Genomic DNA, 19,088 nt, shown 5'->3' with positions numbered 1-19,088 from the left:
CCGGCGTCCACTGGAACTCCTTTTGCGTTAAGAGTAGGTCTTGTCCTGAGGTGCCGTGGATGTTAAATCCTTTTTTATAATTGCACCGCTTCCAAGACTAACCTGGCACCATCTAACCTTCTCTTTATAGTGCTTATTGAATCTAGCACAAGAGCGACACCCAACAACGCCGTGCTCAGGCCCTAAACAAGGAATACACAAAGAATGATAATCTCTATAAAATATCTGTTTCCACAAGAAATACAGTTATTCACTTTTTCTGACATCCGCAAACCACTGAGGCAAGAAAAACTAAAATATTCTAGCAGATTTAGCCAACTTTGACTCGGTCTGAAACTCCGACCAAATTTCAGAACGAAACGGCACTTGCAACGCTAAGCTTCTGCATCGGACCATGCGGCAAAAAGACTGAGGATATGGCACTATCATGCGCATTTAGTTATCCCTGGAAAAAACATGTACCCATAAATTACCACTTGAGGTGTCAGCCACTAAACATTGATATGTGCCGAGAGGACTTAGGGACACAGGTGTAAGTGGTTGCAGCAATGTGAGATGAAGAACATCCATATCGCCACAACAGTCAGGAAATCCTTCTATGTGGTACACCTCATCACTAAGGGCTTCTCATCCAGAAAAAAGGAGGTCATTGTCCAACTGTACTCATCCCTCATTAGACCCATTATAGTGTATAATGCCCCACTTAGTATGCACCTCACAAGACATCTGTAACAGCTGGAAAGGCCGCAGAAATACCTCACTAAAAGAATCACAGGCCTAAAGCAGATGTCACATGCTGACTGTTTAAAAAACTCCAGCTATGCTCTGTGGCATATCGTCTACTCAAAGGTGATCTCTACTTAACATACAAGGCCATGTCAAAATCTGAGCTGTTGGACATGCTCCACTTAAAGAAATCCCAATCCCTCAGAGCCACACGCTCCAGGGATCTAAACCTTGTCATCACAATGAAGAAAACATGCTGGAGGGATAGATTCCTGACCCAGAGACTCCCCACACTCTGGAATAGACTGCCCATACATGTCAAGAAGACCGTCTCCTTGGCCCTCTTCAAAAGGAATCTTGACGATTGGATGGGAGATTGGAAATTCACCCCGGGGATCATGTCAGTTGCCCTGCTAGACAGGGGTCCAAGGAAGTAAATATTGTGGGAAGAAATATCCAGGGAATTGTTATGGCTAGGCTTGTATACGCCTTAGGGCCAATAGCCTTGTACCAACCTATGAACATTCAATTATATGAAGTGTTTCCATTCAGCCAACTGACATTTCTGTCAACATAGATGGTGTCCTGGGTACTGGACTTTAAAAAACTAAAGCCATAATAAAGCAGCTTTACTACAACATACAGATATATTTTTCATAAAAGATTGTTTATTCTTTATAAAAAAAAAAAATTCCCAAGAACTTTAATAACCTCAGCAGCTTACATTCAGTGACCATCCACAATCCTTTGACCAAATGAAAACATCTAAATAAAACTCAAGGATTCTCTGAATTCACTGAATCTGATAACAGATCCAATTTTTATATCTTCTGTGGATTCTTAAACACAATGTGCACCTGATATTGGAAGAGAACATGGTATAAATAATGCAGGGCCCAAAACTGAGCTCTTATGTACTCCTGTACAGATTAGCACCCAAAACTATAGCTAGCCAAAAATAATTACCCTTTATTTTTACCCCTACACTATTGAATCAGTCTTAGCATACATGGTTTTATTCTACTTAACAGAAGGCTCTGTGTTAATCACATTATGAGGGGTACTGTATAAAGCTTTAGCAAGGTCTAAATAAACCACAAATGTACACAAGTCCACACCCAAGCCTACGCTAACACGTTCATAAAAATCATTCAGGCTTTTTTATGTGGAGTTTCCTCTACAAAGCCATATTAGTTTACATCTGCTTCAGTACATTATACATTCTATCCTTTCAGTAATGGTATCTAGTACCTTTCAAAACATCTCCCTATAATAGAAACAAGGCTTACAAGGTGACGGCGTAGTGGTGCAGCAGTAGCATTGTCGCCTCACAGCGAGAGGTTCTCCAGTTCAATTCTCGGCTGGGGTGCCTTCTGTGTGGAGTCTGCATGTCCTCTGCATTCGTGTCGGTTTCCTCCCACGTTAGAAAGACATACGCCTGGAGCATTTCTCCCTGGGCCTCTGCTTAAAATTGGCTTTGTTCCGAGTCAGACTTTCCCCGGTTAACAAATGTTAAATTAAATTAAAATTAAAAATTATTTTGGACTGTGTCTGAATGCCCTCCTTTAAGTATGGGCTCAAAATTTGCTACTTTCTAGTTCTTGATTTCCATTATTGACTTCCTTACTGAATCTTCAGATACGACAGAACATTTAAACAACATAACATCAATGTTACTAACTGATGGGACAAAAATGTGACTGGATAAATCTACACCAGAAAACAAAGTCATTAAAATTTTTGGCCTTTAACAGAGTCATTGAACACAAAATTTTCACAGAACAGGAGTCCAACTTTGAGATAACTGCAGCTGTGGTAGAAAACATCTTTATAAAACAATTACTGTTGGTGATGCCAAATGTTCTTCATATTTTGATACATCTCTGAGTTAAGCCAGCCTTAATTTCTCACCTGAGTAATTGTAATTTATTTTACTAGCCATGGTCCCAAAATTTCTATATTTACAGCTTTTTTATTTGCCCAAAAGCTTTCAGCCTAGTATTCCACCATGGTTACAACATTTTACTTACATTTTACTTGGATACAGTGCTCTGCAGGGTACTTGCCACCCACTCACACCCAGCAAGGTGCAATTATTCTACTAATTAACACCGTAAAGTTCATTTCACCATAATTACACACCTCAATTTTAGACATGCTAGCACCAGGTATAACAAAGTTTATGGTAACATGATCAGAGCTGCCTAGAGAAGGCAATTTCTTAACTTATTATATCCTACCCTGATCTAATACATTCTGGCCTCATGCAGACAACTGGAGAAGCTCACAAAATTGTCTGTCATCACTTCCAGACACTCTTGAATGCAAAGGGATTTACTAACAATTAAAATTACCTGTGACTTATGTGGCGTTGTCTGCAGCAAAAAGGATACATTTTCTAAAGACCTCACCACTGGTAGAAGTATATTCATTATAAATGTTCCCCCTTTATAACTCAGGTGAAAACTGTCATGACCAAATTTGAGTTGGTAGATGTTATCTTTCATATTTTTTATTATTATTATTAGTAGCAGTAGTAATCGAATATTAATTTGACTTCCCAAACAGAAGCCATACAATACAACCATATCCCTAAAAAGTGCTGGGAGTAGGTTACAGGCTTTTTCTATTCATTTGGTGCTATAATCCAAAATGTGCATGAATATTATTATGATATTTGCATGACTATATGATGCTGCTCATTTAAGTGTTTGAATCCTAGGACAAAATGCCTTCTAAATATTTACTTGCACTATTCCTTTTTTAGTTTGTATCATCTGTTAGTTTCAATCACTACTTTGTATTAGTTTGTAACTTGTGTACTATTTGTTATTGTTTGCTTGAATTGTTTTTTAAATTGTATAATTATCTTTCATATTTTTTACATTTTTACATTATCATTCATAACCTACTGTAATCTTGATTGTTTGGAGCTTTTCTCCCCAGGACTCCATTGAAAACGGGTTCATTCTGGCCCAATGGACTATCCTGGTAAACCAACTGCAATAAATAAATAAATATGTATTTGGTGCATGTAGATTGGCAATTAGAAGTTATGTACCTACCATAACGTTCCATGTTAGTTGTCTTCTCTCGCCTTCTTTCTTGCTGGATGGGTTCGGAGCCGATCCTCGACTCCGACTCGGCACTTGCTTTAGCTTAGGAACTCCTTTTACCAGCTCGAGGCAACCCTATATCCCATGATGCAAGGCGGAACTACCTCAGATCTCGTTTGGTAGCTAACCTACCCTGCTAAAGACTATCCTAACATAATTAGGAACACAAGTTCCTAATAAAAGTCCTCATATGAAGGCTCCGGAGGAAACAACCTAATAGGAACTCTTCAAGATCTGTCCAGGCCAGGGAAGGAGGGGGAAGAAAGAAGGCAGAGAAGACAACTAACATGGAACGTTATGGTAGGTACATAACTTCTAAATGTTAAGTTGTCAATCTCGCCTTCATTCTTGCTGGATGGGACCAAGTCCCTAGCACCTGTATCCCGGGTGGCTCAATGGAACAGACTCTTGAGAACTGTGGAACCAAAACTGGCCCTATCTCTGGAGGCCAAGTCTAACTTGTAATGAGAGACAAAGGTATGGGCGAGCCCAAGTAGCTGCTGCACAAATGGTATCAATGGGTAGTCTATCCTGAAAAGCTGCAGAAGTGGATAGACTCCTGGTTGAGTGTGCTTTTGGCTTAGAAGATAGCTGTTTGCCTCTGAGAGAGTACACATAGGAAATAGTGGAAGTCAACCATCTGGATAAGGTCACTTTAGATACTGGAAGACCTATCCTGTTTTCTGCATAGGAGACAAATAATTGGTCCGATTTTCTGAATTGTTTAGTTCTATGCAAATAGTACCTGAGCTGACGATGGACATCCAAAAAATGCAGTTTCTGTTCAGCTCTGTCGGAATAGTTTGGGAAAAAGACTGGTAGGTCTATAGATTGGTTAATGTTTGTTTGAGATACGACTTTGGGGAGAAAGGAAGGGTTAGTTCTTAATGATACCCTGTCCTTATGAAAAACCAAATAAGTGGAACGAATGCAGAGAGCTTGAATCTCGGAAACCCTTCTTGCAGAAGTGACAGCCAGTAAAATATAGTTTTCCAGGTCAATAACTTCAAAGAACATGAAGCAGACGGTTCGAAGGGAGGTAGTATCAAGGATGCCAACATTAAGTTTAGATCCCATTGCGGAGGAGGATGCTTTATAGGTGGTTTTAGGAGGAAAACTCCTCTCAGAAAGGCCTTGCATAACCTATGAGACATAATGTTATTGTCATGCAAGCCAACATGATACTTGGAAATAGCAGCCAGTTGTACTTTGACTGTAGATGACGAGGATCCTGAATGAAAAACCTCCGCCAGGAAATCTAAAACCGAATGTACAGGAGCAGTAAAGGGGTCAATATTTCTGGAATTTGCCCAAATAGAAAAACGTCGCCACTTGCTAGCATAAACAGTCCTAGTGGACGACTTCAAGGAAGACACTAAAATGTCTCTGACTGAGTCCGAAATCATCGGTAGCCTGGCTAGGGTAGGAAGTGGAGCAACCAAGCAGTGAGGTTGAGAGAATGAATGGCTCGGTGCTGCTGACCCGATTGATGGATCAAGAGATCCGGAACTGGGTCCAGATGCCAGGGCTGCACCAGAAGGTGACGATGCAGAGACGGAAACCAAATTTGTCGAGGCCAATATGGGGCAATGAGGATCAACTTGGCTCTCAAACGGTGGCTTTCTGAATGACTTGTGGAATCAAGGGAAAAGGAGGAAAAGCGCAGAAGTCCCCGGGGCCAAACCTGGGTTAGAGAGTCTCTCAGGGGTTGGCCTGGAAGGGGAAAGAGAGTGAAGAAATCGGGGCACTTGTTGTTTTGAGGAGTAGCAAAAAGATCGCAACAAGGAGTGCCCCACTTCAGAAGAATCTGATCCACTACAGATTGATTGAGAGACCACTCGTGAGGCATCAGAATGGATCTGCTCAGCCTGTCCGCTAATAGGTTGGACCTGCCGGGGATGTGCGTTGCTATCAGAAACCACTGAGAAGAGATCGCCCATTGCCAAAGTCTGAGAGCTTCTCGACATAACGGATAGGACCTGGTCCCGCCCCGTTTGTTCATGTACCAGACTACGGACATGTTGTCCGTTTGCACTGCAATAGTCCCCGTGGGAAGAAAGTCGTTGAGGGCTTGCAACGTTAAAAGCACTGCTCTCATCTCCAGGACATTTATGTGCAGATGGTATTCTATGGGTTGCCACGTCCCGTGGACCATCCTGCCCTGATAATGCCCCCCCCACCCGATCAGAGAGGCATCCGTAGTGACTGTGGCAACTGGAGGAGGGGAAATAAAGGGTCGGCCCTGATGAAGAAGAGGGGAAGATATCCACCAGTTCAGATGAGCTCGGCACGACTGTGTTACCAAGATTTCGTGCCTCATCGGGAGACTGTGGTACGACCACTGCGTGAATAGCATCCACTGCAGAAGACGCATGTGGAAGCGAGCCAGTGGTAGAAGAACAATGGCCGCAGCCATAAGACCTAGAACCTTCAGTATAAATCTGGCTTTGATCTTGTTGCTTTGCAATAGAAGCCGAACGAATTTTCGGATGTCCAGAATTCTTTGATCTGTTAGTCTGGCTAACATTTTGACGGTGTTTAATTCTGCGCCTATAAAGGTGATAGATTGGCAAGGCAGCATAGAAGATTTTTCGAAATTTACTGAAATCCCCAAACTCCTGCAAAGCTGTAGAGTGTAGTCTCTGGACTGAAGAAGCTGACACTTGTTGGTGGCGGAGAGGAGCCAGTCGTCCAAATAGGGAAACACCTGGAATCCTTGACATCTCAGATGAGCTGTGACCACTGCCATGCATTTGGTAAACACTCTGGGGGCTGAAGTGAGGCCAAAGGGCAGTGCTCTGAATTGGTAATGACTGGTCCCTAGCCGAAAGCGGAGAAACCTTCTGGAGCGTCTGTGAATCTTTATGTGATAGTACGCATCCTGAAGGTCTATAGAGCACATCCAGTTGTCCTTGCCCAGAAAGGGCAGAATGGACTGAAGCGTGACCATCCGGAATCTTGCCTTCTTGACAAATCTGTTTAGATTGCTCAGGTCTAATATTGGTCTCCAATCTCCCGTCCTTTTGGGGACCAAAAAGAATCTCGAGTAGATGCCGGATCCTACCTGGTCTGCCGGCACAGTCTGGACAGCTCTTTTTTCTAGGAGCTTTGAAACCTCCTGTTCTGCCAAATCCCTTTGACCGGGTGAGATGTCTGGAAGGGATTGTAGAGGTACGGGAAACCTTTGAAGGGATTTTGTAACCCTCGGATATGATCGACTGTACCCACATCTCTTGAGATAGGGATTGCCAGGCTACTGGGTACAGCGAAATCCTTCCCCCGACTGCCTCCAAGGGTGGACAGTCGGGCAACACCTCAGGGGTGCTGAAAAGGCTTCTCAGGAAGAGACTCCCTGTTGCCCTGGTTCTGAGGACCCCCCTGCCTCTAGGGCGGCGTCTATTATTGTTACCCCCTCTGCCTCTGGGGGTAAACTGACCTGTCACTGTGTCCGGTGTAGCTCCTTGGGCTTTACGGAACCACATCTTCCCCCCCTTCTGACCCTTGGGGTATGGTCTAGAAGGAGTGGAAAACTGGACTCCAACGGCAGAAAGAGTTTTACCGTCCTGCTCACACCTGGTCAAGGTATCCTTCACCTGAGGTCCGAACAAAGCCGAACCATCAAAGGGGGTATTAGTGAAGGACGCCTTAAAGGGGTCCGCAAAATTACAAAGCCGCATCCAGGCTTGGCGCCTAAGAGCAACTCCTGTGCCTGCGGCCCTGCTCACTCCATCGGCCGCATAGGATATGAGCCGCATGGAGGAGTTAGATATGGAATTCAGGATTGCAAGCTGCGAGGCAATCCTTTCCTGAGCCCCAGCAGCAGAAGGATCCTGGACTACTTCACCCAGTTCCTTGAGAACATCTCGTTGAAGCCTGGTGAAGTGACAAAGATAATTCAGCTTAACGCATAGCAAAGGTCGCTGAAGAAAACATCCACTTTCCATACCTGTCCATGGTCCTAGAATCCTTGTTAGGAGGATGGACAGGTACTGAAGGATCCGCCAGTTCCTTCTTAGTGGCCGCCACCACCATAGCATCCACAGAGACACCCTTGAAAGGAACTGTTTGTCCGAAGGGGCCGTGATGAATTTGGATGGTCTCCTGGGGACAGGTTCCACAGAATCTGGAGCCGCACTCCTTCCGAGCCACTACCTGCATCAGTGGGTCGAAGGCGGAGACACCCAGGAGGTGGAGGGTCGGGATCCAAAGCCTCCAGGTATACCGACTCATCCTCGGAGGGGTCAATGGAGGGCCAATTCCCCTCTGTTTGAGGAGCTCAAGGATGTCTGAAAAGGAGACATCCTCAGAGGGGATCGTGGGAACCCTCCGACTCATCTAAGTCGGTATCAGATGTAGTAGACTCAGGAGTCTGTGTGTTTCCTCTTACACGCCCTCTTCCGAGGGGTTCCCCTGCAGGATCAGGAGAAACCTCGGAAGAGGAGGAAATTCCCAATGGGGAAACCTGGGCGATGGATCCCTGGGCCTGAGAGCAAGAGGCTGGCAAGAGGTCTGCAGGCACTGATGAGGGAGGAGCTAGAGGGATGGACCGCTGACCAGGCTCAGAGGCCAGGACACTCCTCATCACCTCAAAGGCTCCTCCCGGGAGGCCGGAATATCCCGCCGAAGAAACAGGAATGCCCGGCTCCACTGAGAGCAAAGGCTCGAGGCCGATGTCGGGCCGAGCTTACCAAAGCGAAGCCCGAGAGGGAGAGCGGGTCGGACAAGGGTCCGATGCCACTAGCCCCTCGAGCCGACAAGGGCAACCCGACGACCGGATCCCTCCAAGGAAGGTCTCAAGGAGGAGATCGGAGCCGAGGATGACGGAGCCGAAGGATGTATCGGCTCCAGCACCGAAACAGTCGCTGTCCCGAGAAGCTCCGCCCGAACTGCGATGTGGAGTCGGAGGAGGAAGTTCAAGGGTGAGGCTATAGCCGAAGTCTGATGAGACGGGCTATGGAGCATTTGGGCCAGTGCCTGAGACTTCAACAGCATGCTTACCACCCTCTCCAAGTCGTGGTCAGACAGCCTGGAAGATCTCGAAGATCGGCTCCGATGGCTCTGCTCCGACAAAAGAGGAGACCCCGGAGCCGAGTGGATACTCAGTAACGAAGGGGACCGAGATCTCTTCGGACGGAGCCATCGGAGCTGAAGTCCCTGAACTCCAGATGGAGCGAAGGTTTCGGCTCCGATGCTGGATAAAGTGTCGGCTCCAGCCGGAGCCGACAAGGCTACAGTAGATAAGGTATCGGAGCCAGCCGGCACCGAACCCACTACCTTCGAGGCAGATACATCGGTTCCAGCCGGAGCCACCGGAGGAGGCTTGGATACTGAAGCCTGAGCCTTCGGTGGCTTAGAAGGTTTCCCAGACCCTGCCTTCGAGGGAGAACCTTCTGGCTTAAGTAAGCCACGGAGGATAAGTTTGTTCCTCCTTTCCTGCAGGACTCTCTGGCTAAAGGAGTGACACAAAGCACAGGAGTCCTGCAGGTGCAAAGGCCCCAGGCAATAAACACAAGAAGTGTGACCGTCTGTCAGAGACATTTTCTGACAGCACGAGTCACACTTCTTGAAGCCTGAGAACTTGCCTTCCCTAGACATATCCTAGGTGGAAAACACACAGACAAACCCCAACAAACACACAAATTAATCCCCTACACACAACACACAGGAAGGGATTAACAACTGGGGTTTAAGGCCTAACTAAAACTTTTACACTAAGGTTTAAAAAGGAGTTATAAAAGTTTGAAAACAAGGGAATAGGGTGGGCTGTATTCACTACAGACTACACTATGACTAAAAAAGGGAAAATAAAAATACTAACTAAGCCTCTCTTTCTTTGACAAGAAATTCACTTACCTCTGCTGGTAAAGGAGATCTCTTTCGCTAAGCAGCAAACGAGATCTGAGGTAGTTCTGCCTTGCATCATGGGATATAGGGTTGCCTCGAGCTGGTAAAAGGAGTTCCTAAGCTAAAGCAAGGCTCCGAACCCATCCAGCAAGAATGAAGGCGAGATTGACAACTTAACATCAGTATCTCTCACCTTAAGACAGAGAAGAGGAAGTCCCTCAGTGTTCCCTCTTAGGCATTAAAGAAGCTGCAGTATGAAAAGTGACTCGTGCCCTTCCTTTGATAAGACACACAAGAGAAATCTCTCTAGGCCTTTACTATCAGTAATTACACTGAATGCAATAGATGACATACAGCTAAGTAATATTAGTAGTATATTAAGATACTGATTTAGGCATATGAAGCAGTCCCATCTTCTACTGGCAAAGACTAAAGAACATCACAATGGACACTTTACAAGTAGACTTTTCACAGCATTCATACATAAATAATGGAATATTCACTAAATATTAGTGCAACAAAAGCTAAAATTGTTGCTGTTCTCTGAAATAACTTAAGATTATACACTCAATACGGAAACTAAATGCTGTAGACTAGACAGGATCAGTGATTTATTTAGGACTGAAGTGGAAGCTTTTCTTTTTGCCATCACGCTGGAAACTATCCAAAAGTACTTTAAGAAGTTAACACTACTTTATTTTATTTAAAACTGTGTTTCTGTTGAAGTGAGAAAATGTTAAAATAGGACACCTTGTTATCAGTTTTTGGCTGTTGTTGAGTTTTGTATTCTAGTTACATTAAGAAAGCATTCACAAACGTGAACACTATTTACCATGCACCACACTATATTCATTGTCAGTTACACAGTCACTCTGCAACAAAATAAGCTACACTGTTACCTGACTACAGCAAGTTAGACTGTCTTGCATCAAATTACCCCCAAAACATCACGTGTCCACTTGGAATGTCCAATCAGCTACCAAATTCATATCTGAAATGGTTGCTTGCATTCATAGCTGTTACTGTATCTAAAAGTTTTGTTTTTTTTGTCTTGTGTGTTAATATCTTAAAAGTACATTTTGATATGTTTTGATCTTGAACTTGTGACAATGAAAATATGCTGCTGCCTACATGATTAAAAAGCACAAAATAAAAGATGTGTGCCAGCAATTAGATTAAAGATGAAATTTGGCCTATAATGGGGTGGGAGTGGCAGTATCCTGTACCTTTTGCCTTATTGCGTGATAGATGATTCTTGTGAATCAGGACTCTTACCTACTATAGTGGATGCATTGTGACAACAATTTGGAACATCTGCTTCTTTATTCTTTATAAATTTTCCCAGCAAGTTTTTTTTTTTTTTATTTTCCCACGGAAAAGAAAAAAAAATGAAAAAAGCACCCATCAAGTCCCTTGCTTGTCTAAGGAGAAAAGGCATTGGCGAAAACTAAGACCTATCATCTATTTGGTCCAAATACAAACGTTTAGGAGGACTAATTTTTGAAACCAGATGTCTTTTTTTTCCTGAAAGGATAGGGAGAACTGGCCTGCATTTTTCTCTTATCCAAAACAGAAGCAAAGAAGCAGACAGTCAAGGGGATTTGAACTTTACTTGAGAAGAGAAACCTTCACTTAGTGACTAGCAACAGTCCTGTACCTGTATAGATGCCATAGACAAAAAAGAGAAAGAGAGATGTTACACCCTAACAGAATTTTTTTTTCAACTGAGGAAAGCCATTCTTATTTTGCATTGACAACTGCTAATCTAGACTGGCTCCATGGCACAGAGGGATGGAGCCCTGACTGCGTCCACGTGACTGAGACTGTATTAGTGGTCATGGCATGAGAGGATCAAGGCAGGGAGACAGAGGAATGAAAGGGTAAGGCCCACTCATCTCTACTAAGAGTGGAAGGAGTTCACATGCACCCGGGAACACATTGCAAGGTGCAAGTTCCTCCATGGAAATGGAGAGACGACAGCTAGTGCAGCAAGCAGAAAGGCAGAGCCACTTAAGAGGAAACACCCCTTATAGGAATGAAGGCATCCTCGGTGGATGGTCTTTTGCATGCCTCTTCCCAGTGACCAATCAGGTGTACATAAGTTTGGACCAGAGAAAACAAGAAAATGTGAACCACAAGAAAAAAAATTTAACATATTGCAACATTCATGTAAAAGCTCTACTCTTTCAAAAGCTAACAAATGGTTCCCAGCAGAAGCTGGAAGTTCACACCTGAGGGTTAAAGTTATAAACTGGTAATGAGTATCCTACTGGGGTTGATTTCTTAATCACCACCAGTACACTGTGATTCTGAGCAAGTTACAACTAGAAGCTACTCCAAGGTCATCACTAAGTAAACACCTGTGCTTAGTGAACCCAGTCAGTTAACAAATACATGAAGAAAATACGTGGCAATGCAAACTAAGTACCATTGTTTAGATGTTTAGTAAATTGTGCTTATTTTACAGAAAAATGAGATGGTATAAAAATTTCTTACAGCAGAATTCCTGATATTCTGAAGGCAAAATAAAGGTCTGGGGTGCAATATTGAAATTTCGGAATCCATGGGACTGTTGCATCCGCTGAATGTTTTTATACAAACGGTCCTTCCTTGTCAGTTCATATGACCTAAAAGAAAACATATATGCTAAGGGTAAAATGTACTGAGAACAAATATTAAATAATTAAATAACCATATGAACAATTCCAGAAAAGCAAAAAAGAATACTCATTGTTATTGCGAGTTATGTCAGACACTTAATAGAAACCACTGTGGCAATACAAGGAAAAGGTTTACTTAATATTTTTTATTGTTATTTTTGTTTACTGCCACACTCTCTTATTTTCCAGCATTGATTAAACCTTAGAAAGGCATGTACAAAGTAGTTTTATGCTGACAAAGCACTTACATGAGCAACACAAACCAAATTTGCACCCACCATTATCAAATTTTCAGCAAGCATTACTATAAAAGGGCAGTTTCAGGTGTACCCTCCAGTCCAGCTGGTAAATCTGGGCATCTTGAGGCAATGTTACAATTGCCTCATGTACAAAGGCAACCTTCTCCTCCTTGCAACAAACACAAATGTATGTGAGAGATGCAACTATACAGCCAAACTGGAGGCTAAGCTCTCTCAACCCAAGACTGGAACAGCCAGTCATGAGGAGAAGGGAAACACTTGCACCCCACTACCAGTCTCACACAGACCAGTCATTTATTTATTTATTATTTATTTATTTTACATTTGTTAACCGGGCTGGTCTAGCTGGATACATATCCGTTTTCAGTAGAGGCCCGAGGAGAAAAGCTCCAATACACAATAGAAGTACATAATTAAATTGCAAGATTCAAAGTATTGTTACAACAAGAGAATATAGCTTACATATGCAGGAATGAAAATTTACATAGATGTTATATAAGACAAAAGGACAGACAGGAAATTATACACAAAACATTGTTGTCATATCTGCAACAGTAAACAACACACAAATACACAAAAACATACTTGGAGGCTCTAAACAAAAATCTGCCAAAGCAGCAGAGACCTCCAAAGCAGACATCCAAGCAACCTCCACCACCCAACAACAACCATGTACCACATACTTCACAAAGTCAGTGTGCCACGCAATCACAGCCCTTAAGGCTAAATAACACACCCAATACACTAGCAATAGGTGACTATTGTCAGGCACACTGACATCCCACTCACTAGACTGAACAAGGAGAAGGTTACTGTAAGCTGCCTATCGGGTGCCAGGATCCTCCACATAACACAAGCACTCAGGTCACTCCAAAACAGGTACAAATATGACTCTGTCATTGTCCATGTTGATGAGAATGACCTGAGACGTATCTCACTGGACTACATGAAAAGAGACAGAGGAGCTCTCTGATCATGTAGCCCAGGCCGGTATGACCCTGACCCTGAGTAGCATATTGTCCTCACCAAGAATGATGCCACAGTATAAAGATAAAATGATCAATTTTAACAATTGGCTAAGCTATTGGTGTCGTTCAAAGGGAATCCAGTGTCTGTCAGCCTGGGATGACATGCTCGAAAAGCCACATTGCTTCGCCAGAGATGGCTTGCACCTGTCACCCTTGGGCTTTCGAAAACTGGCTAAGGCTCTTGCCACACCCGTAGTGCCTTTTTTAGGCAAGGCTCAAAAGACAAACCCACGTCCATAAACAACAAAAGAAACCAAAAACTGAGGGGTAATGCTACTCAATGCCAGAAGTCTAAACCTCAAAATGCACACACTCGAGGCACTCCTCAGTATGGAGAGAATCAATATCTGTGCAGTAACAGAAACCTGGTTCAAGGCTCCAGAGAGCATCCCAGCACTACCAGGCTATAACTCAAACCTTACCTTTCGGCCCCAGAACCCGGACCGAAATACAAAAGGCTGGGGTGCATCCATCTTCATCAAGGATACCCACACCTCCAGGTTAGTGGCACAGCACGAGGCCTTGGAAACCATCCATGTGCAACTAACAGTGGGCAAAGCTGCTTTTCAGACTGTAGTTTGCTACAGATCACCCACCTTGTCCCAGGACCCCCACTCAGCAGCATTCCTGAGAACACTGGAAAATATGAAGGTCCTACCAAACACCATGATACTGGGTGATTTCAACTACCCAAACATTGACTGGGAAAACTACTCAAGTACTAACTCCTTTGCCCAATGCTTCCTAGAGTTTATAAACTCAAATGCCCTGGAACAACTGGTCACCACTCCCACAAGAGGTGACAACATATTGGATCTGATCATCACCAACATGGGGGATCAATGTTCCACACCAGAGGTAAACCCGTCGCTGGTAAGCTCTGACCATGAACTAATTACACTGGACATCCACATCCCGACCCCACCCCCAGTCAAGGAAACCACTGTGAAAAACTTTTCAAAAGCAAACTTCACACTTCTCAAGACCGAGGTGGAAAGTTTCAAAGCCCCCTTCCTAAAGGATAATGCTGCCCAAACCGCAGAATCCTTTACAAATGCATTCTATGAGCACCTACAGGAATGCATGGATCGAGCCATCCCAAGTAAAACCAAGACTCACTCCTCCAAAAAGAGGAAACCAGTCTGGTGGACCCTGGCCATAAATAAGCTATACAACTGAAGGAGGAAGCTATTACATGACAGAGCAAAATCCCAAAAAGGGAAGGCATCCCTGATCAGTATTAGCAAGAAACTACGATTCCTCATAAAATCATCTAAGGCCAGCTTCGAAAGAAACATTGCCACAGACTCTAAAGATAATCACAACGCCTTCTTTAGCTATATCAAAAATCTAGGTGGCAACTCCCAGATCTGCTCTGAGCTAGTGCAAAATGGCAAAAAATACACTGAACCAACTGACATTCCAAGGGGACATGTGATGTTTTGGGGGTAATTTAATGCAAGACAACATCCTGGCTGACAGGTTCAGTGCAAACTTTACCCCCCCACCCCCAAAATGGCCCGTGTCCATCCCAGAACAATGTAGAGCCCCAGACATCACAGAGACACAGGTGAAAACTTTTAGTTATGTACTTACCATAACTTCAGATGTATGGGATCCATCTTGCCTACATTCATAACTGATGGGTACAGAGCCAATCAATCGGCTCTGACTCGGCCACTATATACTAGAACAAAGTCTCTAATTGGCTGGGCTACCCCTTATCCCAGAATGCACCACGCCTGCTTCCCCAGATCTTGTTTGTTCGCTTTCATACCTACATCCAGACACAGAGACATACCAGCAACTGTAACAAACTAAAGTCCTTCAAGAGAAAAACTCAGTAAGTAGCAACATTCCCTCTAAATCCAATGGGAAGGGGGAAGGAGGCAGAATATGAATGTAGATGGATCCCATACATTTGAAGTTATGGTAAGTACATAACTAAAAGATGTAATGGGATCCTATCTCGCCTACATTCATAACTGATGGGACAGCGTCCCTAGCACCTAAATCCCGGGTGGCTCATTGGAAAACACTCCTGAGAACTGTGGAACCAAAGGAAGCTCTACCTCGAGAAGCCACATCTATCTTGTAATGAGAAATGAAGGTGTGCAGAGAAGTCCAGGTAGTGGCCGCACAGATATCATCTATCGATAATTTGAGTGGAATGCTACAGAAGTAGCCATTGCCCTGGCAGAATGAGCCCTGACTGGGAAGGGTAGCTCTTTGCCGGACCGTGAATAAATGAAGGAGATGCAATCTTTAATCCATTTGGCTATGGTGGTTTTAGCCATCAGTTGACCCAACCTATTTTCCGCAAAGGACACAAACAGCTGATGTGACTTTCGTGTCTGATTGGTCCTACTTAAATAAAAACGCAGTTGTCTGTGAACATCCAACTGATGGAAAATTAGAAGTTATGTACCTACCATAACGTTCCATGTTAGTTGTCTTCTCTCGCCTTCTTTCTTGCTGGATGGGTTCGGAGCCGATCCTCGGCTCCGACTCGGCACTTGCTTAGCTTGAGAACTCCTTTTACCAGCTCGAGGCAACCCTATATCCCATGATGCAAGGCGGGACTACCTCAGATCTCGTTTGGTAGCTAAATACCCTGCTAAGGACTAACCTAGTAGAACTAGGAAAAACAAGTTCATAACAAAGGACTCCTCTAATGAAGACTCAGGAGGGAACAACCTGAGAAGAGGAAACTCTTCAAGATCTGTCCAGGCCAGGGGGAAGGAGGGAGGGACGCAAGAAAGAAAAGGAGAGAAGACAACTAACATGGAACGTTATGGTAGGTACATAACTTCTAAATGTTAAGTTGTCAATCTCGCCTTCATTCTTGCTGGATGGGACCGCTTCCCTAGCACCTGTATCCCGGGTGGCTCAATGGAACAGACTCTTGAGAACTGTGGAACCAAAACTGGCCCTGTCCCTGGAGGCCAAATCTAATTTGTAATGAGAGACAACGGTATAAGGAGTGGCCCAAGTAGCTGCTGCACAAATGGCATCAATGGGTAGTCTATCCTGAAAGGCTGCAGAAGTGGATAGACTCCTGGTTGAGTGTGCTTTCGGTTTAGAAGGTAGTTGCTTGCCTCTGAGTGAATACACGTAAGAAATGGTGGAAGACAACCATCTGGATAAGGTCACTTTTGATACTGGGAGACCTTTCCTGTTTTCTGCATAGGAGACAAATAATTGATCTGATTTCCTGAATTGTTTAGTTCTATGCAAATAGTACCTGAGCTGGCGATGGACATCCAAAAAATGAAGCTTTTGTTCAGCTCTGTCAGAATAATTAGGGAAAAAGACTGGTAGATCGATAGATTGATTAATATTAGTTTGAGAAACCACTTTGGGGAGAAAGGACGGATTTGTTCTCAAGGATACCCTGTCCTTGTGAAAAACCAAGTAAGGGAACGGATGCAGAGAGCTTGAATCTCGGAAACCCTTCTTGCTGAAGTGACAGCCAGTAAAAATATAGTTTTCCAAGTCAATAACTTCAAGGAACATGAAGCAGACGGTTCGAAGGGTGGTAAAATCAAGGATGCTAACATTAAATTCAGATCCCATTGTGGAGGAGGATGTTTTATTGGCGGCTACAGGAGAAAAACTCCTCTCAGAAAGGCTTTGCATAGTCTATGTGACATAATGTTATGATCCTGCAAGCCAAAATGATACTTGGAAATAGCCGCCAGTTGAACTTTTACTGTAGATGAAGAAGATCCTGACTGAAGAGCTTCAGCCAGGAAATCTAAAATAGAATGCACAGGAGCAGTAAAGGGATCAATATTTCTGGAGTTTGCCCAAAGGGAAAAACGTCGCCACTTGCTAGCATAAACGGTTCTGGTGGACGATTTCAAAGAAGCTACTAAGATATCTCTGACAGGATCAGAGATCATAGGCAGCCTGGCTAGGGAAGGAAGTGGAGCAACCAAGCAGTGAGGTTGAGAGAATGAATGGCCCGGTGCTGTTGACCCGACTGGTGGATCAAAAGATCCGGAACTGGGTCCAGATGCCAAGGCTGCACCAGGAGGTGACGATGCAGAGACGGAAACCAAATTTGTCGAGGCCAGTAAGGGGCAATGAGAATCAATTTGGCCCTCAAAACGGTGGCTTTCTGAATGACCTGTGGAATCAAGGGAAAAGGAGGAAAAGCATACAGAAGTCCCCGGGGCCAATCCTGGGTTAGAGAGTCTCTCAGGGGTTGGCCTGGTAGGGGAAAGAGGGTGAAGAAGTCGGGGCACTTGTTGTTTTGGGGTGTAGCAAAAAGATCGCAACAAGGTGTGCCCCACTTCAGAAAAATCTGATCCACTATAGATTGATTGAGAGACCACTCGTGAGGCATGAGAATGGCTCTGCTCAGCCTGTCCGCCAAGAGGTTGGACCTGCCGGGGATGTGCGTTGCTATCAGAAACCGATGAGAGGAGATTGCCCATTGCCAAAGTCTGAGACCTTCTCGACACAACGGACAGGACCTGGTCCCGCCCTGCTTGTTGATGTACCAGACCACGGACATGTTGTCCGTTTGCACTGCAATAGTCCCCACGGGAAGAAAGTCGTTGAGGGCTTGCAATGTTAAAAGCACCGCTCTCATCTCCAGGACATTTATGTGCAGATGGTATTCTATGGGTTGCCACGTCCCGTGGACCATCCTGCCCTGATAATGCCCCCCCACCCGATCAGAGAGGCATCCGTAGTGACTGTGGCAACCGGAGGAGGGGGAACAAATGGTCGGCCCTGATAAAGAAGAGGGGAAGATATCCACCAATTCAGATGAGTCCTGCACGATTGTGTGACTAATATTTCGTGTCTCATCGGAAGACTGTGGAACGACCACTGAGTGAATAACATCCACTGCAGAAGACGCATGTGGAAGCGAGCCAGTGGTAGAAGAACAATGGCCGCAGCCATAAGACCTAGAACTTTTAGAATCAATCTGGCTTTGACTTTGCTGCTCTGCAATAAAATCCGAACGTATTTTTGGATGTCCAGAATTCTCTGATCTTGTTAGTCTGGCTAACAACTTGACGGTGTTTAATTCTGCGCCTATAAAGGTGATAGATTGGCAAGGCAGCAGAGAAGATTTTTCGAAATTCACTGAAATTCCCAAACTTTTGCAAAGCTGCAGAGTGTAGTCTCTGCTCTGAAGAAGCTGATGCTTGGTGGTGGCGGAGAGGAGCCAGTCGTCCAAATAAGGAAACACCTGGAATCCTTGACATCTCAGATGAGCTGTGACCACTGCCATGCATTTGGTAAACACTCTGGGGGCTGAAGTGAGGCCAAAGGGCAGGGCTCTGAATTGATAATGACTGGTCCCTAGCCGAAAGCGGAGAAATCTCCTGGAGCGCCTGTGTATCTTTATGTGATAGTACGCGTCCTGGAGGTCTATGGAGCACATCCAGTTGTCCTTGCCCAGAAAGGGCAGAATGGACTGAAGCGTGACCATCC

General features: G+C 44.4%; 1 protein-coding gene across 1 annotated transcript in view; it reads right to left on the bottom strand.

The window, feature by feature from the left end:
* The window catches only part of TTLL5 (tubulin tyrosine ligase like 5), a gene marked incomplete in the record, with an annotated part of 5,893,562 nt that overhangs the window by 5,273,319 nt on the left and 601,155 nt on the right, over positions 1 to 19,088 (bottom strand). Inside the window, 1 exon segment of the mRNA XM_044073865.1 lies at positions 12,183 to 12,313. Within this exon segment, the coding sequence (XP_043929800.1) occupies positions 12,183 to 12,313 (131 nt within the window).

The sequence above is a fragment of the Protopterus annectens genome, chromosome 6.part0 (assembly GCF_019279795.1).
Source record: "Protopterus annectens isolate FY-2018-M chromosome 6.part0, PAN1.0, whole genome shotgun sequence".
NCBI lineage: Eukaryota > Metazoa > Chordata > Ceratodontiformes > Protopteridae > Protopterus > Protopterus annectens.
This window is presented reverse-complemented; position numbering and strand designations above follow the sequence as displayed.